Source organism: Engystomops pustulosus, chromosome 2 (assembly GCF_040894005.1).
Source record: "Engystomops pustulosus chromosome 2, aEngPut4.maternal, whole genome shotgun sequence".
Taxonomy (NCBI): domain Eukaryota; kingdom Metazoa; phylum Chordata; class Amphibia; order Anura; family Leptodactylidae; genus Engystomops; species Engystomops pustulosus.
In genome coordinates this window covers 166,720,798-166,735,809 of record NC_092412.1, presented here as the reverse complement: position 1 = coordinate 166,735,809, position 15,012 = coordinate 166,720,798, and the positions used below count along the sequence as shown (strand labels likewise).

Below are 15,012 nucleotides of genomic sequence, written 5' to 3'. Positions count from 1 at the left end.
CAGTCCATAAAGAACAGTCAAAGTGTGAACAATCTGAGAACATTTATGACCAGGCACATGGAAAGTAAACAAGAGCTGAAGCAGATTAAACACCAAAAAACCTTGACATATCCCTCTGCTACTTCACTTGTCAAGGACACCTCTCTCCACGCAAAATAAAGATGAAGCCACCAACATTAACCCCAGCAGCACAATCGGCACCATCATTCAGCCTGTCCACAGAATCCGTTCAGCTTTCTATCCCTGAAGTAATGTAGAGAAATTGGAAGTTTGGCACATCTTATGCATGAGCTCTGGTCCTGATTAGGAGCATACTCAAAAATGGCTGGTGGAGAAGGACAGCTTTAAAGATCTAATAGTGGGGGCGTGGTTTGCACATTGCCGCGTGAAGACGCTTTTAGCGCCCTCTCCTGCTAAAGCCATCCACAGGACCAAGCAAGACCCTCTTACCTCCTCCATGGGGCCGAAGAAGACTGGCCCAAATCGGGTGGCAACACGGGAGGCCTCCCAGGGCTCTATAGAACATTATATGGATCCACCTGTGGTACCCGCTATGCTGCCGCTAGAAACCAAGATGGCGCCAGTGTGCCGCGCTCCAAAGCCTGATGACAGCATGGTGCAGGAAGAAACAGCAGACAGGCCAGCTGAACAGGGGCACAGTGAGGACAGGGAGGCCGAAGACAAACAGCAAAAACCTATCATCTCATGGTAGGATCTCTCCTCCACCTTCTGTTCTAGCCACCCCAGCCTGTCCTGGGACTCCTAGAACCACCACCTCCCTGCTCCCTCCACCCCCCCCCCCTGTTGGACCCCTCTCCAGTCCTGTCTTTACTATCAATACACCAACCAAAGGACCAGCTGACATAACACAGGGGTTTTGCATCTTTTAGGAAAACCTATTCAACTAGCCTTATAATCCTACTAGAGAAATGATAGAATATCTCAAACAATTTGCACCGCTGCCTGTTCCCACAGAGTCCGCGGAGGCCCTGGAAATGGGCTGTACGGAACACAAGCTCCAACTAGTACTCAAAGACCTTAAATGTCTGCCAAAATGTTGGCTCTCCAACTACAGCCCATAATTCACAACATTATTCATAGAGATCGGTTTGTGCCTGGACAAGAGGTCCGTTTCTCTCTGACCCATTTTGCATTGGCAAAGGGACCCGACACTGTTGCCCCCTTTCCACTTTCTTATACTTCCTGGCGATGGAACCACTAGCCAACGCCATCAGGAAAAACGTGGATGTCAGAGGGTTGGAGGTGGGCAACAGAACGTGCAAACTCTAACTCTTCGATGACCTTTTACTATACGTCACCTCACCCAGAGCATCCCTTCCTTCCATCTTAAAAGAATTCTGCGACTATGGCACAGTAAGTAACTTCATGATCATCACACACAAATCTGAACTCCTCATCATCACACGAGGAACAGAATCACTTGTAATCGACCTTCCCATTTAAATTGTCACACCCGGCCATTCATTATTTAGGTACACAATTTCCTGCAGACTTAGGGCAACTCTTTAGCCTAAATTATACTCCCCTGTTGCGGTCCATCGAACGGAATCTCGAGAAGTGATCCAAGCTTACTGTCTCATGGTTCAGAAGGATCAGTATCTTGAAGATAGGACAGGGGAGAATGTCTATCTCCCTACTCCAGACCATCCCCATCCCACTCCCGAGATACTTCTTCCTTAGACTGAAATGCATTACACAATCCTTTGTTAGGCACACCTCCCGACCACATATCAAATATTCAATATTATCCCTGCACAAAACCGATGGGGGCACAGGCCTTCCTGACTTCTTTGCTTACTATAAGGTGACTATAGCCACTTATGTATTTAACATTTTCCAGAAATGCTCATCAAAGTTGTGGGTTGAGATGAAGCTGGAAGCAAATCAGGCAAACGCACTGGCAAACATGCTTTTTGGTGGAATATAGGCACACCTTTACGGGTGTCTGACGTATCGCTACACATCCTATACATGCTACTTAAATCCTGGCACATATTTGCTCACTCTTTAGCCTTGATTAAGGTTCTAGGCCCTCTAACCCCACTAATAGGTAACCCTGATTTGCCTGATATACCGATCACAAATACAGATATATCCGCCCCCCTCCCCATCTTAGAGTAGCGGTTTGTTACCACCCAGATAACGGTATTGCCAGATGATGGCGGCAGATCAGTAATGAAGTCCATAGCCACGTGAGACCATGGGCAGGTAGGCACGGGTAACGGCAACAGAAGACCAGCTGGTTTTTGTCGTGAGGGCTTATTGCGAGCACAAGAGGCACAAGACCGCACAAAATCCCGAACGTCCTTGACCAAATCAGGCGACCAATAGAAACGGGAAATCAGGGCCACAGAGCGCTGCACCCCAGGGTGCCCAGCCACTCGAAAAGAATGTCCCCAGGTCAGGATCCTCTTTCGAAGTCCAGGTCGTACATAAGTCTTGCCGGGAGGTAATTGCCGAAGGTCCACCGGCGCTGCCAGCACAAGCCTGTCTGGAGGAATGATGTGTCTCGGAGCATAGTCCTCCCCCATAACATCGGAAGCACGTGACAGGGCGTCAGCCTTGATGTTTTTCTCGGCTGGGCGAAAATGGATCTGGAAGTCAAAACGGGAAAAGAATAGGGACCACCGGGCTTGATGTGGGTTCAACCGTTGAGCTGTCTGCAGGTACTGGAGGTTCTTGTGATCTGTGAAAATACTGACTGGAAATCGAGCTCCCTCCAGCAGATGACGCCATTCCTCCAAGGCAAGCTTGATAGCCAGAAGCTCACGATCCCCTATAGAATAATTCCTCTCTGCGGAGGAAAATGTTTTGGAGAAGAAGCCACAGGAGAGAGTTCGGCCCCTAGGCCCCTTCTGGGTAAGAACCGCTCCATCTCCTACGGAAGAGGCATCGACTTCCAGAAAGAATGGCTTCTCGGTATCAGGTCTGGTAAGAACTGATGCAGAGGAAAACGCCGTCTTTAATCTCGTGAAGGCCTCCTCAGCCGCAGGGGGCCAGAGACGAGAATTGACACCTTTCTTTGTTAGCGCCACCAGTGGAGCTACCAGGGATGAAAAATGTGGAATGAATTGCCTATAATAATTGGCAAAGCCCAGGAATCTTTGGATAGAACGCAGTCCCACTGGGCGTGGCCACTGAAGAACTGCAGATAGTTTAGCGGGATCCATCTGCAGGCCTCTGTCGGAAATAATGTAGCCAAGGAATGGAAGGCTCCTTTGATGAAAGTGGCATTTTTCCAGTTTGGCATAGAGATGGTTAGTCCTGAGGCGACTGAGCACTTGCCGTACATGGGACTGATGGGACTCGAGATCAGCAGAAAACACGAGGATGTCATCCAGGTAAAACACAACACAGCTGTACAATAAGTCCCTGAAGATATCATTAACAAATTCCTGGAAAACGGCTGGTGCATTGCAAAGTCCAAAGGGTATAACTAAATATTCAAAATGCCCATCACGGGTGTTAAAAGGCAGTCTTCCACTCGTCACCCATCCTGATGCGAATAAGATTGTAGGCACCACGAAGATCCAACTTGGTAAAGAATCTCGCGCCCCGTAGACGGTCAAACAACTCCGTGATCAGCGGCAAGGGGTAGCGATTCTTAACGGTGACTTTGTTAAGACCGCGATAGTCTATACAGGGGCGAAGAGAGCCATCTTTCTTGGTGACAAAAAAGAAACCTGCGCCAGCTGGAGAGGAGGCTTTACGTATGAAACCTCTTTGCAGATTTTCCTTAATATGTTCAGACATGGCGGCTGTTTCGGGTACCGAGAGCGGGTACACCCAAACCCGTGGAGGAGAAGAGCCGGGCAGCAAGTCGATGGGGCAATCATAGGGGCGATGTGGAGGAAGAGTCTTTGCCTGTTTTTTGGAGAACACATCTGCGAAATCCAAGTATGGAGCGGGGAGCCCCTCCAGGGGCTTGGGAGACAAGGTGGAAGTCCAGACAGGGAGCGGACGAGGCACATTCATACAATGAGAAGAACAAGCTGGGCCCCAACAGATAATCTCCCCAGAGGACTAGTCCAGCACAGAGGCATGTTGCTGCAACCAGGGGAGACCCAACAGGAGGGTGGAAGTGCTTTGGGGTAGTACAAAAAAAGAAAGTCTTTCTTTTTGCAAGGCTCCAACTTGCAGAAGCAGGGGTTCCGTGCGAAACCGGATGGGCACGGAAAGAATCTGGCCACTGACTGAGGCAATGGACAATGGTTTCTCAAGACGAACCACTGGGAAGTGATGCCGGGAGACCAGGGCTGCGTCCATAAAGTTCGCTGTAGAACCTGAATCCAGGAAAGCAGAAACTTGAATCTGGGTGCCGGTGTCTACGCTGAGGAGCACAGGAATAATCAGACGTGGAGAAGCTTGGCACACACCTAGGGACGCTTCTCCCAAGAGCCCTAGGTGCTGGCGTTTCCCGGACGTTGGGGACGAACAGGACAAGTCCCGATGAAGTGCCCTGGACTGGCACAATACAGACAAAGGTTCTCCTGTCGTCTTCTGGAACGCTCTTGTAGAGAGAACCGGATTCTGTTCACCTGCATGGGTTCCTCACCAGACGATACAGGCGGAGGCTGGAGCGGTCTTTGGAAGGCAGGTGCGAGGCGAGGAAAATGTCTTACCTGAGCTTGAGGATGCTCAGAGCGAAGTTCCTCGGCGCGTTCCTTAAAGGACACCTGTCATCAGGTCTTTGTCACTTGTCCTGTCACCTCTTCCTGTTGGAGCAGCTCACAAGGATCCCATCCCAGCCTTTATCTAGTTATTTCATACATTAATCATTGTAAAATCATCTATTTTTTATCATGTAAATGAGGCTGGTCACATGGTCAGAGGCAGTGATGTCACCCCTGTTCCACCTCCCCTCTCCTCCCCCTGCTCATGTCTGTGTGTAATGTATAGTAAAGCATGGCTGATGTGTGCTGCATCTGCTGACATGCTGCATCCTCCTAATATACAGGTGAGAGACACAGAAATCAGCTACACATGAATCTGACATGTTCTGCTGTAACATGGCTGCAGCCTGGAGCTGCTGTATCTCTCCTAAACACACACACAGAGGCTGCAAGGGGCGTGGCCACCAGCACCAGGAAGCACATCATTATACAGCCTCACATCATTATACAGGCTGTCAGTCATGCACTGGGGGTGTGGCTGTGCCTCCCACTCATGAATAGAGTGGACAGCTTGAATATGCTAATGCTTCATTGGACATTTCACAGGTCATTTGCATACAGCTTTAGGACCTCATTGCTTAGGTTTACAGGCATGTACAGGGACAATGAAGGGATAAAGGCAATGCTCTCTAATGGCAGTTTATGAAAATATATTTAGTTTAGGGGGGTTATTTTGCATGACGGGTTCTCTTTAAACCGGACAGCTATCCGAGTGGCCAGTGTGATGAGACCACCCAGAGTTGACGGCAGATCCCGAGTCGCCTGCGGCGAGAGACCTTTCTTAAAGGTGGCGATGAGAGCTGCATCGTTCCAGGCAAGTTCAGAGGCCAGGGTGCGGAACTGAACACAGATGAGTTGCCTTGGCGCAGGTTCAACAACGCAGTCTCGGCAGAAGAAGCCCGTGCTGGTTCCTCAAAAACGTCCCGGAACTCCGCCAGAAAAGCCGCAATAGTAGCCGTGACCGGGTCGCCTCTGTCCCAAAGAGGAGTGGCCCAGGCCAGGGCCTTCCCAGAGAGAAGACTGACGAAAAATGCCACCTTGGAACGCTCCGTGACAAATTGCGAAGGCATAAGTTCTATTTGTAGGGAGCATTGAGTAATAAAACCCCTGCACTGTTTGGGGTCTCCGTCAAATTTGCTGGGCATAGACAGCCGTAGTCGTGGTTCAGCAGCAGGAAGGCAGACCGGGTTGCAGAAGCCATGGGAGCAGACACGGGAACCTGTTGCTGGGCGGCTAGCAGCTGTTGCAGCATGGTGGTGACTTGATCCAGCTGTTCGCGTTGAGCGGCAATCTCCCGGGATTGCTGGACCACTATGGCGGCAAAGTTTGGTTGAGTGGGAAGCGGAACCTCGGCGGGATCCATGGCCGGATCTTACTGTTAGGATCAGTGGATCCTCTGGACCACCGCGGGAGATGTAACTAGCCAACACCCGGAACCGGAGCCTAGCGGCACCTGGTATTCGCCAGAGCCCGCCGCAAAGCGGGTTGGACTTGCTGCGGCAGGATACCACTAGGTCGTTCCCAGGTGTGACTAGCCCACGGTGGCAGCCGAGGTCGAGGTACCTTAGCGGATGACAATCTCGTAGACAGGTCCAGGCACAGGGTCAGGGCAGGCGGCAGAGATGCAACGTCAGGTCCAAGTCCGGGGTCAGCAACAGGAGGTCCAGGCAGGTGGGAACGGGAACACAGGCACACGGAACACAGCAACACGGAGGAACTCAGGTAACACGGCAACACAGGACTCAGGAGAGGGAACACACAGGAATACAGGAATACGCAGGAATACACAGGAACGCAGGAATACTCGCTTGGAAGCTTTCTCTAAGGCTATGAGGCACAAAGATCCGGCAGGGGACACAGGAAGAGGCAGGATTCTTAAAGGTGAGGTCCAGCCAGTGCACCAATTAGCGGTGCGCTGGCCCTTTAAATTTTCGGCAGGAGCCGCGTGCGCGCCCTAGGAGGCGGGGACGCGCACGCATGGCAGTCCGGGGAAGAGCAGGAGCCGGGAGAGGTGAGTGCAGAGAACGGCCTGCAGCGGGAGCAAACGGGGGGGCACGGATGCGCCCGCGATCCGAGACAGGGATCGCGGGAGCACCCGTGACAGTTGTTACACAAGATTTAGCTTCCCTCGCTCACTTTTCACTCCTCACCCGACATGAACTCCGGGCTAACTACTGGCACCATTAATTCCAATCATCCCACCGCGACTTAAGATGTTTCATTCTCCCTTTCATCACCTGCCCTCCCAGTCTCACCCCATAATAATTCGCATCACCATGCACTCAATACTTCTATCCGCTTGCATAAGACCTGTACTGCGTACTAGGTCTGAAGTGCACATCAGTGCCTGTCAATTTGTTAATTGGTGAATGTAAATGTTTAATAAGTCTTGTTGAACCATAAAGATCTAATCGTGGTGGTTGTCCCACATAAATGAAGGCATAGCGCCTGCACTACGAGCTTTATTCAATCCAAAATAGAAACTGCACCCCTCACAATAGTCAAAACGACCTTTGAAAAATTTGTTAACCATATGAGCATTTCAGGAGCGTGAAAAAATAAATGAAAGTGAAATTACAGAAATATAAATATATTCATTTAACATTAAAATTTGCACCTTCACAATCGGTTAAAAAGGAAAATGCATTTTACAATGTTTAGTGCAATTCCTCCTGAGTATGCCGATACCCATTTTGTCACTGTACCCTGCTGTACAGGCACAAGGGGGCACTTGGAATGGAAAGAGCGTTGTTTCATTTTTGGAGGACAAATATGGCTGAAAAAAATGTTCATGTGTCGGATGCATTTGGAGAGCCCTAGTGGTACCAAAACAGAGGAGATCCCCACCAAGAGACACCATTTTGGAGAGTACACCCCTTGGAGAATTTAGCAAGGTGTAATTTGTGTATTTGCCCCAACAGGTGTTTGGTTCAATTAGGCCCCAAAAAAGAAAAAGGTGAAAATTTTCTAAAAAAACTCACTTTTACCCCACATTTTTGTAAGCCACAAGGGATAAAAGATGAAACTACCCCCAGAAATGTGTAAAACTATTTCTGCTAACCGTAGCATTGCAATGGGGTAGAGAAGAGAAAGAGGGATGTTTGGCTTTTCGAAGCCAAATTTGACAGACATCCTTTACATGTGTCAGGATGCATTTGGAGAGCCCTAGTGGTACCAAAACAGAGGGGAACCCCAACAAGTGTCATCATTTTGGAAAGTATACCCCTTGAATAATTTAGAAATGAGTAATATGTGTAGTTTCCCCTACAGGTGTTTTGATTCAATCAAGAGGAAAAAGGTGAAATTTTTCCTATAAATGTAAATAACCCCAAAAATCTGTAAAACTGTTCCTCTCAAACGGTAGAAGTACCCCACATGTGTATATAAAATGTTGTATGGGCACACAATAGAAGGAAAGAGGGATGTTTGTTTTTTAGAAGCCAAATTTGGCAGAAATCCTTCACATGTGCCAGGATGCATTTGGAGAGCCCTAGTGGTGTAAAACACAGGATAACCCAAAAAGTGACAAATTGTTGAATGCACACCCCTTGGAGAATTTAGCAAGGTGTAATATGTGGTGTAGTGTAATACACATGGTGAAATTAACATTTTGATTATAGAGGTGGTTTCCAAATATGATGTGCAATGGATGCCCAAGATGAAAATTGCATTATTTCTGGAAAGTTCGGTGCCCATTATGTGACGCCCAGTTTGTGCCACTGTGAAATGTCAGGTCTCTGATTAGGGATATATGTTTTATGTTAACTAATGCGAGAAAGACCTTACATGTGATCGTAAGCTCTAGCCAGTAAATACAACAGGGCTCCGCAATGATAAAGCACTTGGAATATAAATAATAATAAATAAATAACTTGGAGAATTCTAAGACTTGGAGGGGAAATAGAAAACCTAAATAAAAAACATAAAACCCTAGTTTGCAAACTACATCCCACAATGAAATAATCGAGGGGTATAGTGATTAATTTGACCTAACAGTTGTTACAATAATTCCTTTTACCGAAATGCATTCACAACAAAGGTTCAACGTGAATTGTGAATGTGTTGCGTATAAGGAGGTGGAATATACCAGGGACCAACAAAAATTTTGTCACTCTGGAGTTCCTTTAGAAGCAGCGGAATTCACCGGGAAAATGCTGTCCTGGCAAAACACGGGAATATCTAATCCAGAGGTACTGGATCCCTGTCCTTCTTGCCCAAAGATAAGTTCCCTTATATCTGCCTCTTGAAAATGGAGAAATGATACAGCATGACCTTCACATTGAAGCAGCACATGAGAGATGTACAGCATCATCTGTACAATATACATGGACAGCGCTTTTGTACCATATCTTCATTTTCCATAGGGCTCTGTACGGTATCAGTACCTGATATGACAGATCAAACCCACTCATGTATTTACTGTAAGCCAGAATGCCATCTGACTCGGGGGCAGCGGTGAAGGTACCTCGTACAGGGAGGGTGCTGGAGTGATCAGAACAAGGACATCACTTTTGTTCTTATGTTAAACCAACACCCTTTCTAAGTGGCTGCCTAACAAAGGTTCCAAGGGACCTCTATGGTTTTTGTATACAGTGACGCTTGTACAGAACAATGGGATAAAAGTTATCCACATACAAGTGGTAACCCTGATCCAGCAGTGAGTGCACAGATCAGTCAATGAGAGCTCTCATTAGAGATGGCATGATGCCACCAGACATGGCCCCTTCCACTGATAATTGGTACTGTCCTAGACAGCAACAATTGTCGCTGCATGTTGCTATTATTCACCCCAGTGATGCTCATTGTGACAAATATTGCTGCTATTGGCTGGTCCAGATAGACCAGCCAATAGCAGTGAACATGTACAGAAGGGGGTAGTGAAACCCTCTGGACCACGAGGCAAAATTGGTGGCTGTCACGAACAGTTGCCACCTTGCCACGATCACCGCCTCCACAGACATAGTGTCAGTATTACTCATAAGTAAAAATTCTGATATTAACTGGTCTGCATTGATCAGCCAATAGCAGCGGTCATGAACTGGGGGGTGGGCATACCCCTCTGGTCCATGGGACAGGAGGATGGCCGTCTGGAACAGCCGCCATCTTGACCCGATCACTGTATCTGAACTGTGTTGGCAAGTCACAACCGTCGCACTGTTCTATGACAACGATGGTTGGAAAGGGGTTTATAGACTATACAATCTTTTTTTTTTTTTGGACAATTTGGACAAATAAATGCTTATTTTTTGCGAGACGAAATGAAAAAACATAACTTCATTTTAGTGGGTATTTAACTTACTGATGCGATTTTATTGACTCTTTAATAATCCATTCTTGTTTTGGATTTTTAGCATTTTGGGGGGTTGTGTGTGTTCAATGTAGCATAAAAATAATATATTATCTTCACTCTATGGATCACTGTGATTATGGTGATGCCGCATTTATATTTGTCCAATTTTAATTGAAGAAAAACTAGAATAGAAAAAATTGCATTTGTTTTAGTATCGCCACTTTTACAGCAGCATAAATGTAGTATTTTTTGTTTGACAGAGCTGGTTGTGTTGTGTGTCCTTTTCAGTGGGACCATTTTGGTGCTTGTAACTTTTTGGATCACTTTTTGGAATATTTTTTGGAAAGCAATTTGATAAAAAAAATGTACATTTTTGGCAAATTTTTTTTTTTTTTTTACCGCGTTCACCGAGCGGGTCCAATAATGATTATCATTTATTGTACAGATTTTATGATTTTGTGTTTTTTCTTACTTTATTACTTGTATAAAGCAAGAAACAGTGGTGTTTGGGGGACTTTCACTTTCTTATATTAATTAATTTTATTTAAAAAAAACTTTATTGTTTTAACTTTTGTTTACATTTAGTGACATGTTAGCTTGAACAAGTGATCTTCTGCACATGCTCAGTGTATTACAGCCGGGTCCTTCCAGGGGGTAGGGACCCGGCTCCTGAACATGATCGCGCAGCCCTGAGACACTGGCAGATCCCGGGGCTGCCGTGGAGGATCCGAATTCCCCCGGTAAGTGTTGCAGCTTGGTCCGCATCAAAAGCTCCTCACACGCTGCGGTTACAAACGGGTGTCGGCTGAGATATGCAACTGACACCCATTCTGTACGGTGCCAGCTATTACAGCACGCGTTGGGAAGGGGTTAATCTTATTTTAAAGAGAACCTGGCATATAAAATAACTCACCCAAAATAAATACTTCATTAAAAAATGATTAAAAATCATTGCCCTCATCTCTAAATGGCGCATTTAGAAGGCTGCAATGTTAAAAAAATCAGTTTGTAAACTTATATCCAAGTCACCTGATCTGAGTCCAATGACAAGTGATGCCTGCATAGGAAATTTTACTTATATTACCCTGCATGTTAAATCATTGGGCACTTCATGTCATTTGATCAGGGAGATGTCATATAAAGTCCTGTTACATTTTCAATAAGTACCCCATTTTTGTATCTGATCACATGCAATCACAACATACCTCCATTGAGGATGCGGAGGGGTAGAAGTCCATGGAGGCATGCTGTAAATTAATGTGCTCAGATATGAAGTAAATGTTGCAAATGTAACTGGGTAAAGGACCTTAGATGACATCACCCTGGTCAAATGAAAAGAGGCATGGAACAAGGGGAGGAGTAGATGGAAGGATCTGAAAGTGCAGGAAATGCCCCCTCTGATGCCAGGTAATATAAGATAAAGTTGATTAATGGTATTTGTAATGTAAACAGGTTTTAGCTTAAAGAAGGGTGTCAGTTAATAGGGCCGCTTTGGGAACTCTATTTGAAAATATGGTGACAGGTTCCCTTTAAATACTTTCCATCTCTTATCTCTCTTATCCATCTTGAAGCCCTCTACCCCTTACTACCTCTATTTTACAGCCATTTTTGGGTGTTAAGACATGTTCCCTCTTTGATTTCAATGGGATTCGGGTTTGCGGTCAAGTCCAAACACAAAATGAAGTTTTCATGTCTGAAGTCTTCGTAACGAATTTCGATGGATTCACTCATCACTAAATATAAGAGGTCCACAATAAGGGATGTATTGTAAAAAATAGGAGCTACAATGCGGCAATATACAGTGAGGGGACCAGGATGTGGAGTTTTTTTGCTACGTGGAAGCTATAATTGAGGTTATTATACAGTTAAGGACATCTGACAGATCATATTAAAAAATTTAAATCATCCTCTTTCCCCAGAATACATATACAAATAAAAAAAGAAGTAAAGAAATTATATCTTATAAAGTTAGGAGTACTGAAATGTTCTCAGCGTCATAATATGGAAAAACTATTTTTTTTGTACAAAATACAATAAAATATAAAAAAAATTTTTAGTGTTAAAACATAATAAACCTATATACTTTTAGTATCTCCTTGAATAATGAATAAAGGCAGGGTATAATTTGGACCACAAAGGAAAAGAAATAAAAACTAAGCATGTGGGGAATTTTTTCCACCTTCCCCATATAATGAACAAAATATAAAACAGAATTGCAATTTGTCCTGCAGACATAGGTCTCTGTAAACAGGAAAAAAAAAAAAAGATATGACTTGTGGAGGGAGGGAAGTAAGAAAGAAGAACACAAAAATGGATCATGGCCTGATAAAAGATTCAGTCAGCAGAGTCTCCCCCTATTTGCTTATATGGAATTATTGACAGGTTTCTCCCTGTATATAATGGAAGGCCTATCAAACATGATCATCTGGGCAAGGAGAAGCAGCATACTCTCTTCTCAATGTGCTCTGCTGTTATAAAGCTATGTTTTCTGTGAGACATAACAATATCTCAGAGTTACACAAATATAATGAAGAGCCTATACTCATTTAATTTGCCCCCTTGTTAGAGTGTCATGAATCTGCTGCAAGGTTCACTCGTATCATAATTGATTTATGCTGTGTGTCAGCCCAGGGAGGCCCTCTTAGCGATATTTCAAATTGAATAATAACAATTTCTAATATTCTTCTATCACTTTCTCGTTATGGGTATTTAGTGCAAACTGTTAACTTTGGTGATAACTGAAAATGTAATACAGTTATAAAAGACTAAACAGTCTGTTTTAGTCTTCATTCTTACAGCAATAGTTGAACTCCGTCGGGATGCAGTTGGAGTAGATGGTAAAGAATTAAGAGAAGAACTGGCGTTGCATTCCTCTGAACTAAGATTTCCAGACGCATCACTCATGCCACTGCTTATGGAACTGCTCTCATCCCAACTGTTAAAATAACAAAGGTATATAGTTATCAGTAACATCAATGTATGCAATTCAACAGAATGACAATGTTTAGAATAAAAATATAATAATAAAAAAAGATATTATTAAAATAGAAAACAGGGTGTAGCTACTGTTAATGCACTATGTGAGCATATACATATTAAAAGAAAACCTACCATTTGATGCATTATGAAGCAAACATACTTGAGAAGGCTGTAACTACACTGATGAATCATAGTATCATAGTATATAAGGCTGGAAGGAGACGCAAGTCCATCAAGTCCAACCTTTAAGAATTAAATAAATGTTTTATCCCCATAACCCGTGATATTTTTTCTCTCCAGAAAGGCATCCAGGCCTCTCTTGAATATGTACATAGAGTCCGCCATAACAACCTCCTGCGGCAGAGAGTTCCAGAGTCTCACTGCTCTTACAGTAAAGAACCTTTGTCTACGGTGATGGTAAAATCGCCTCTCCTCTAGGCGTAGAGGATGCCCCCTTGTCCTGGTCACAGGCCGAGGTATAAAAAGATCTTTGGAGAGATCCTTGTACTGTCCGTTCAGGTATTTGTACATTGTAATGAGGTCTCCCCTCAGTCGTCTTTTTTCTAAACTGAATAATCCCAAATTTTTTAATCTGTCAGTGTATTCGAGTTCCCCCATTCCTCTAATAATCCTGGTTGCTTTCCTCTGCATTTGTATAAGGGCAAAACTATGTCTTTATCATGAGAATCTATTCCTCTCTTGATACATCCCATTATTTTATTTGCTTTAGTAGCAGCCGCCTGGCTCTGGTCACTAAAATTAAGTTTACCATCCACCAATACCCCCAAGTCCTTTTCAGCTTCAGTTTTACTAAGTAATTGACCGTTTAGAATTAGAATTATACTTTTTGTTTCCATGGCCCAAGTGCATAACTTTACATTTATCTACATTAAACCTCATCGACCATTTCTCTGCCCATCCCTCAAGCTTCCACAAATCCCTCTGTAATGCTAAACTATCGACCTCAGTATTTATTACTTTACACAGCTTAGTATCATCTGCAAATATTGAAACTTGACTGTGTAAACCCACTACAAGGTCATTAATAAAAATATTAAAAAGAAGTGGCCCCAATACTGACCCCTGTGGCACTCCACTGGTAACATCAACCCAATCTGAGAATGTGCCATTAATGACCACCCTCTGTTTTCTATCACTAAGCCAATTACTTACCCAAATACTCAGATTTTCTCCTATTCCCAGCAGTCTCATTTTATATACCAACCTTTTATGTGGCACGGTGTCAAATGCCTTTGAAAAGTCCAAATATACAACATCTACAGTGTCCCCCAGATCCAGTCTTGAACTTACCTCCTCGTAGAAACCAATCAGATTAGTCTGACAGGACCGATCTCTCATAAACCCATGCTGACGCTGGGTTATAAGGTTGTGCTCAGTGAGATACTCCAGGATAGCATCTCTAATAAACCCCTCAAATATTTTCCCCACCACAGCAGTTAGACTCATGGGTCTGTAGTTTCCAGGATCGCTATTTGATCCTTTTTTGTATATTGGTACCACATTTTCTATGCGCCATTCCTGTGGAACATAACCAGTCCTCAGTGAATCTTCAAATATTAAAAATAACGGTTTGTCTATCACCGTACATAATTCATTCAGAACCCGGGGGTGTATGCCATCTGGCCCAGGTGATTTATCTATCTTAGTGGTTGCGAGGCGGCGCCGTACCTCTTCCTGGGTTAAACTGTTGACATTATAAAAAGAATTAACATTATTCCTCATTGTGTCTTCCACCAGGGGATTTTCCTGGGTAAAGACAGTTGAGAAGGCGACATTCAGTAGATTGGCCCTTTCCTCATCTCCTTCCACCATGACCCCCATGTTATTTCTAAGGGGACCCACACTCTCTGTTTTTAGTTTCTTATCATTTATATACTTGAAAAATAATTTGGAATTATTTTTTCTCTCCCTGGCAATATTTCTCTCAGTCTCTATTTTTGCGGCCTTTATCTGCTTTTTACAGGATTTATTTTTCTCTCTATAATCCTGTAATGCCTCATCGCTACCTTCACGTTTTAGCACCTTAAA

The 15,012-nt window shown here is 44.5% G+C and overlaps 1 protein-coding gene across 4 annotated transcripts in view; it reads right to left on the bottom strand.

Annotated features, from left to right (window-relative positions):
• Positions 1–15,012, bottom strand: part of NAV1 (neuron navigator 1) — a 436,382-nt gene that overhangs the window by 296,799 nt on the left and 124,571 nt on the right. For all 4 annotated transcript variants that reach the window (XM_072137230.1, XM_072137232.1, XM_072137231.1 and 1 more), the window contains exon 5: positions 12,781–12,919. In XM_072137230.1, the coding sequence (XP_071993331.1) occupies positions 12,781–12,919 (139 nt within the window). The remainder of the gene's footprint in view (positions 1–12,780; positions 12,920–15,012) is intronic.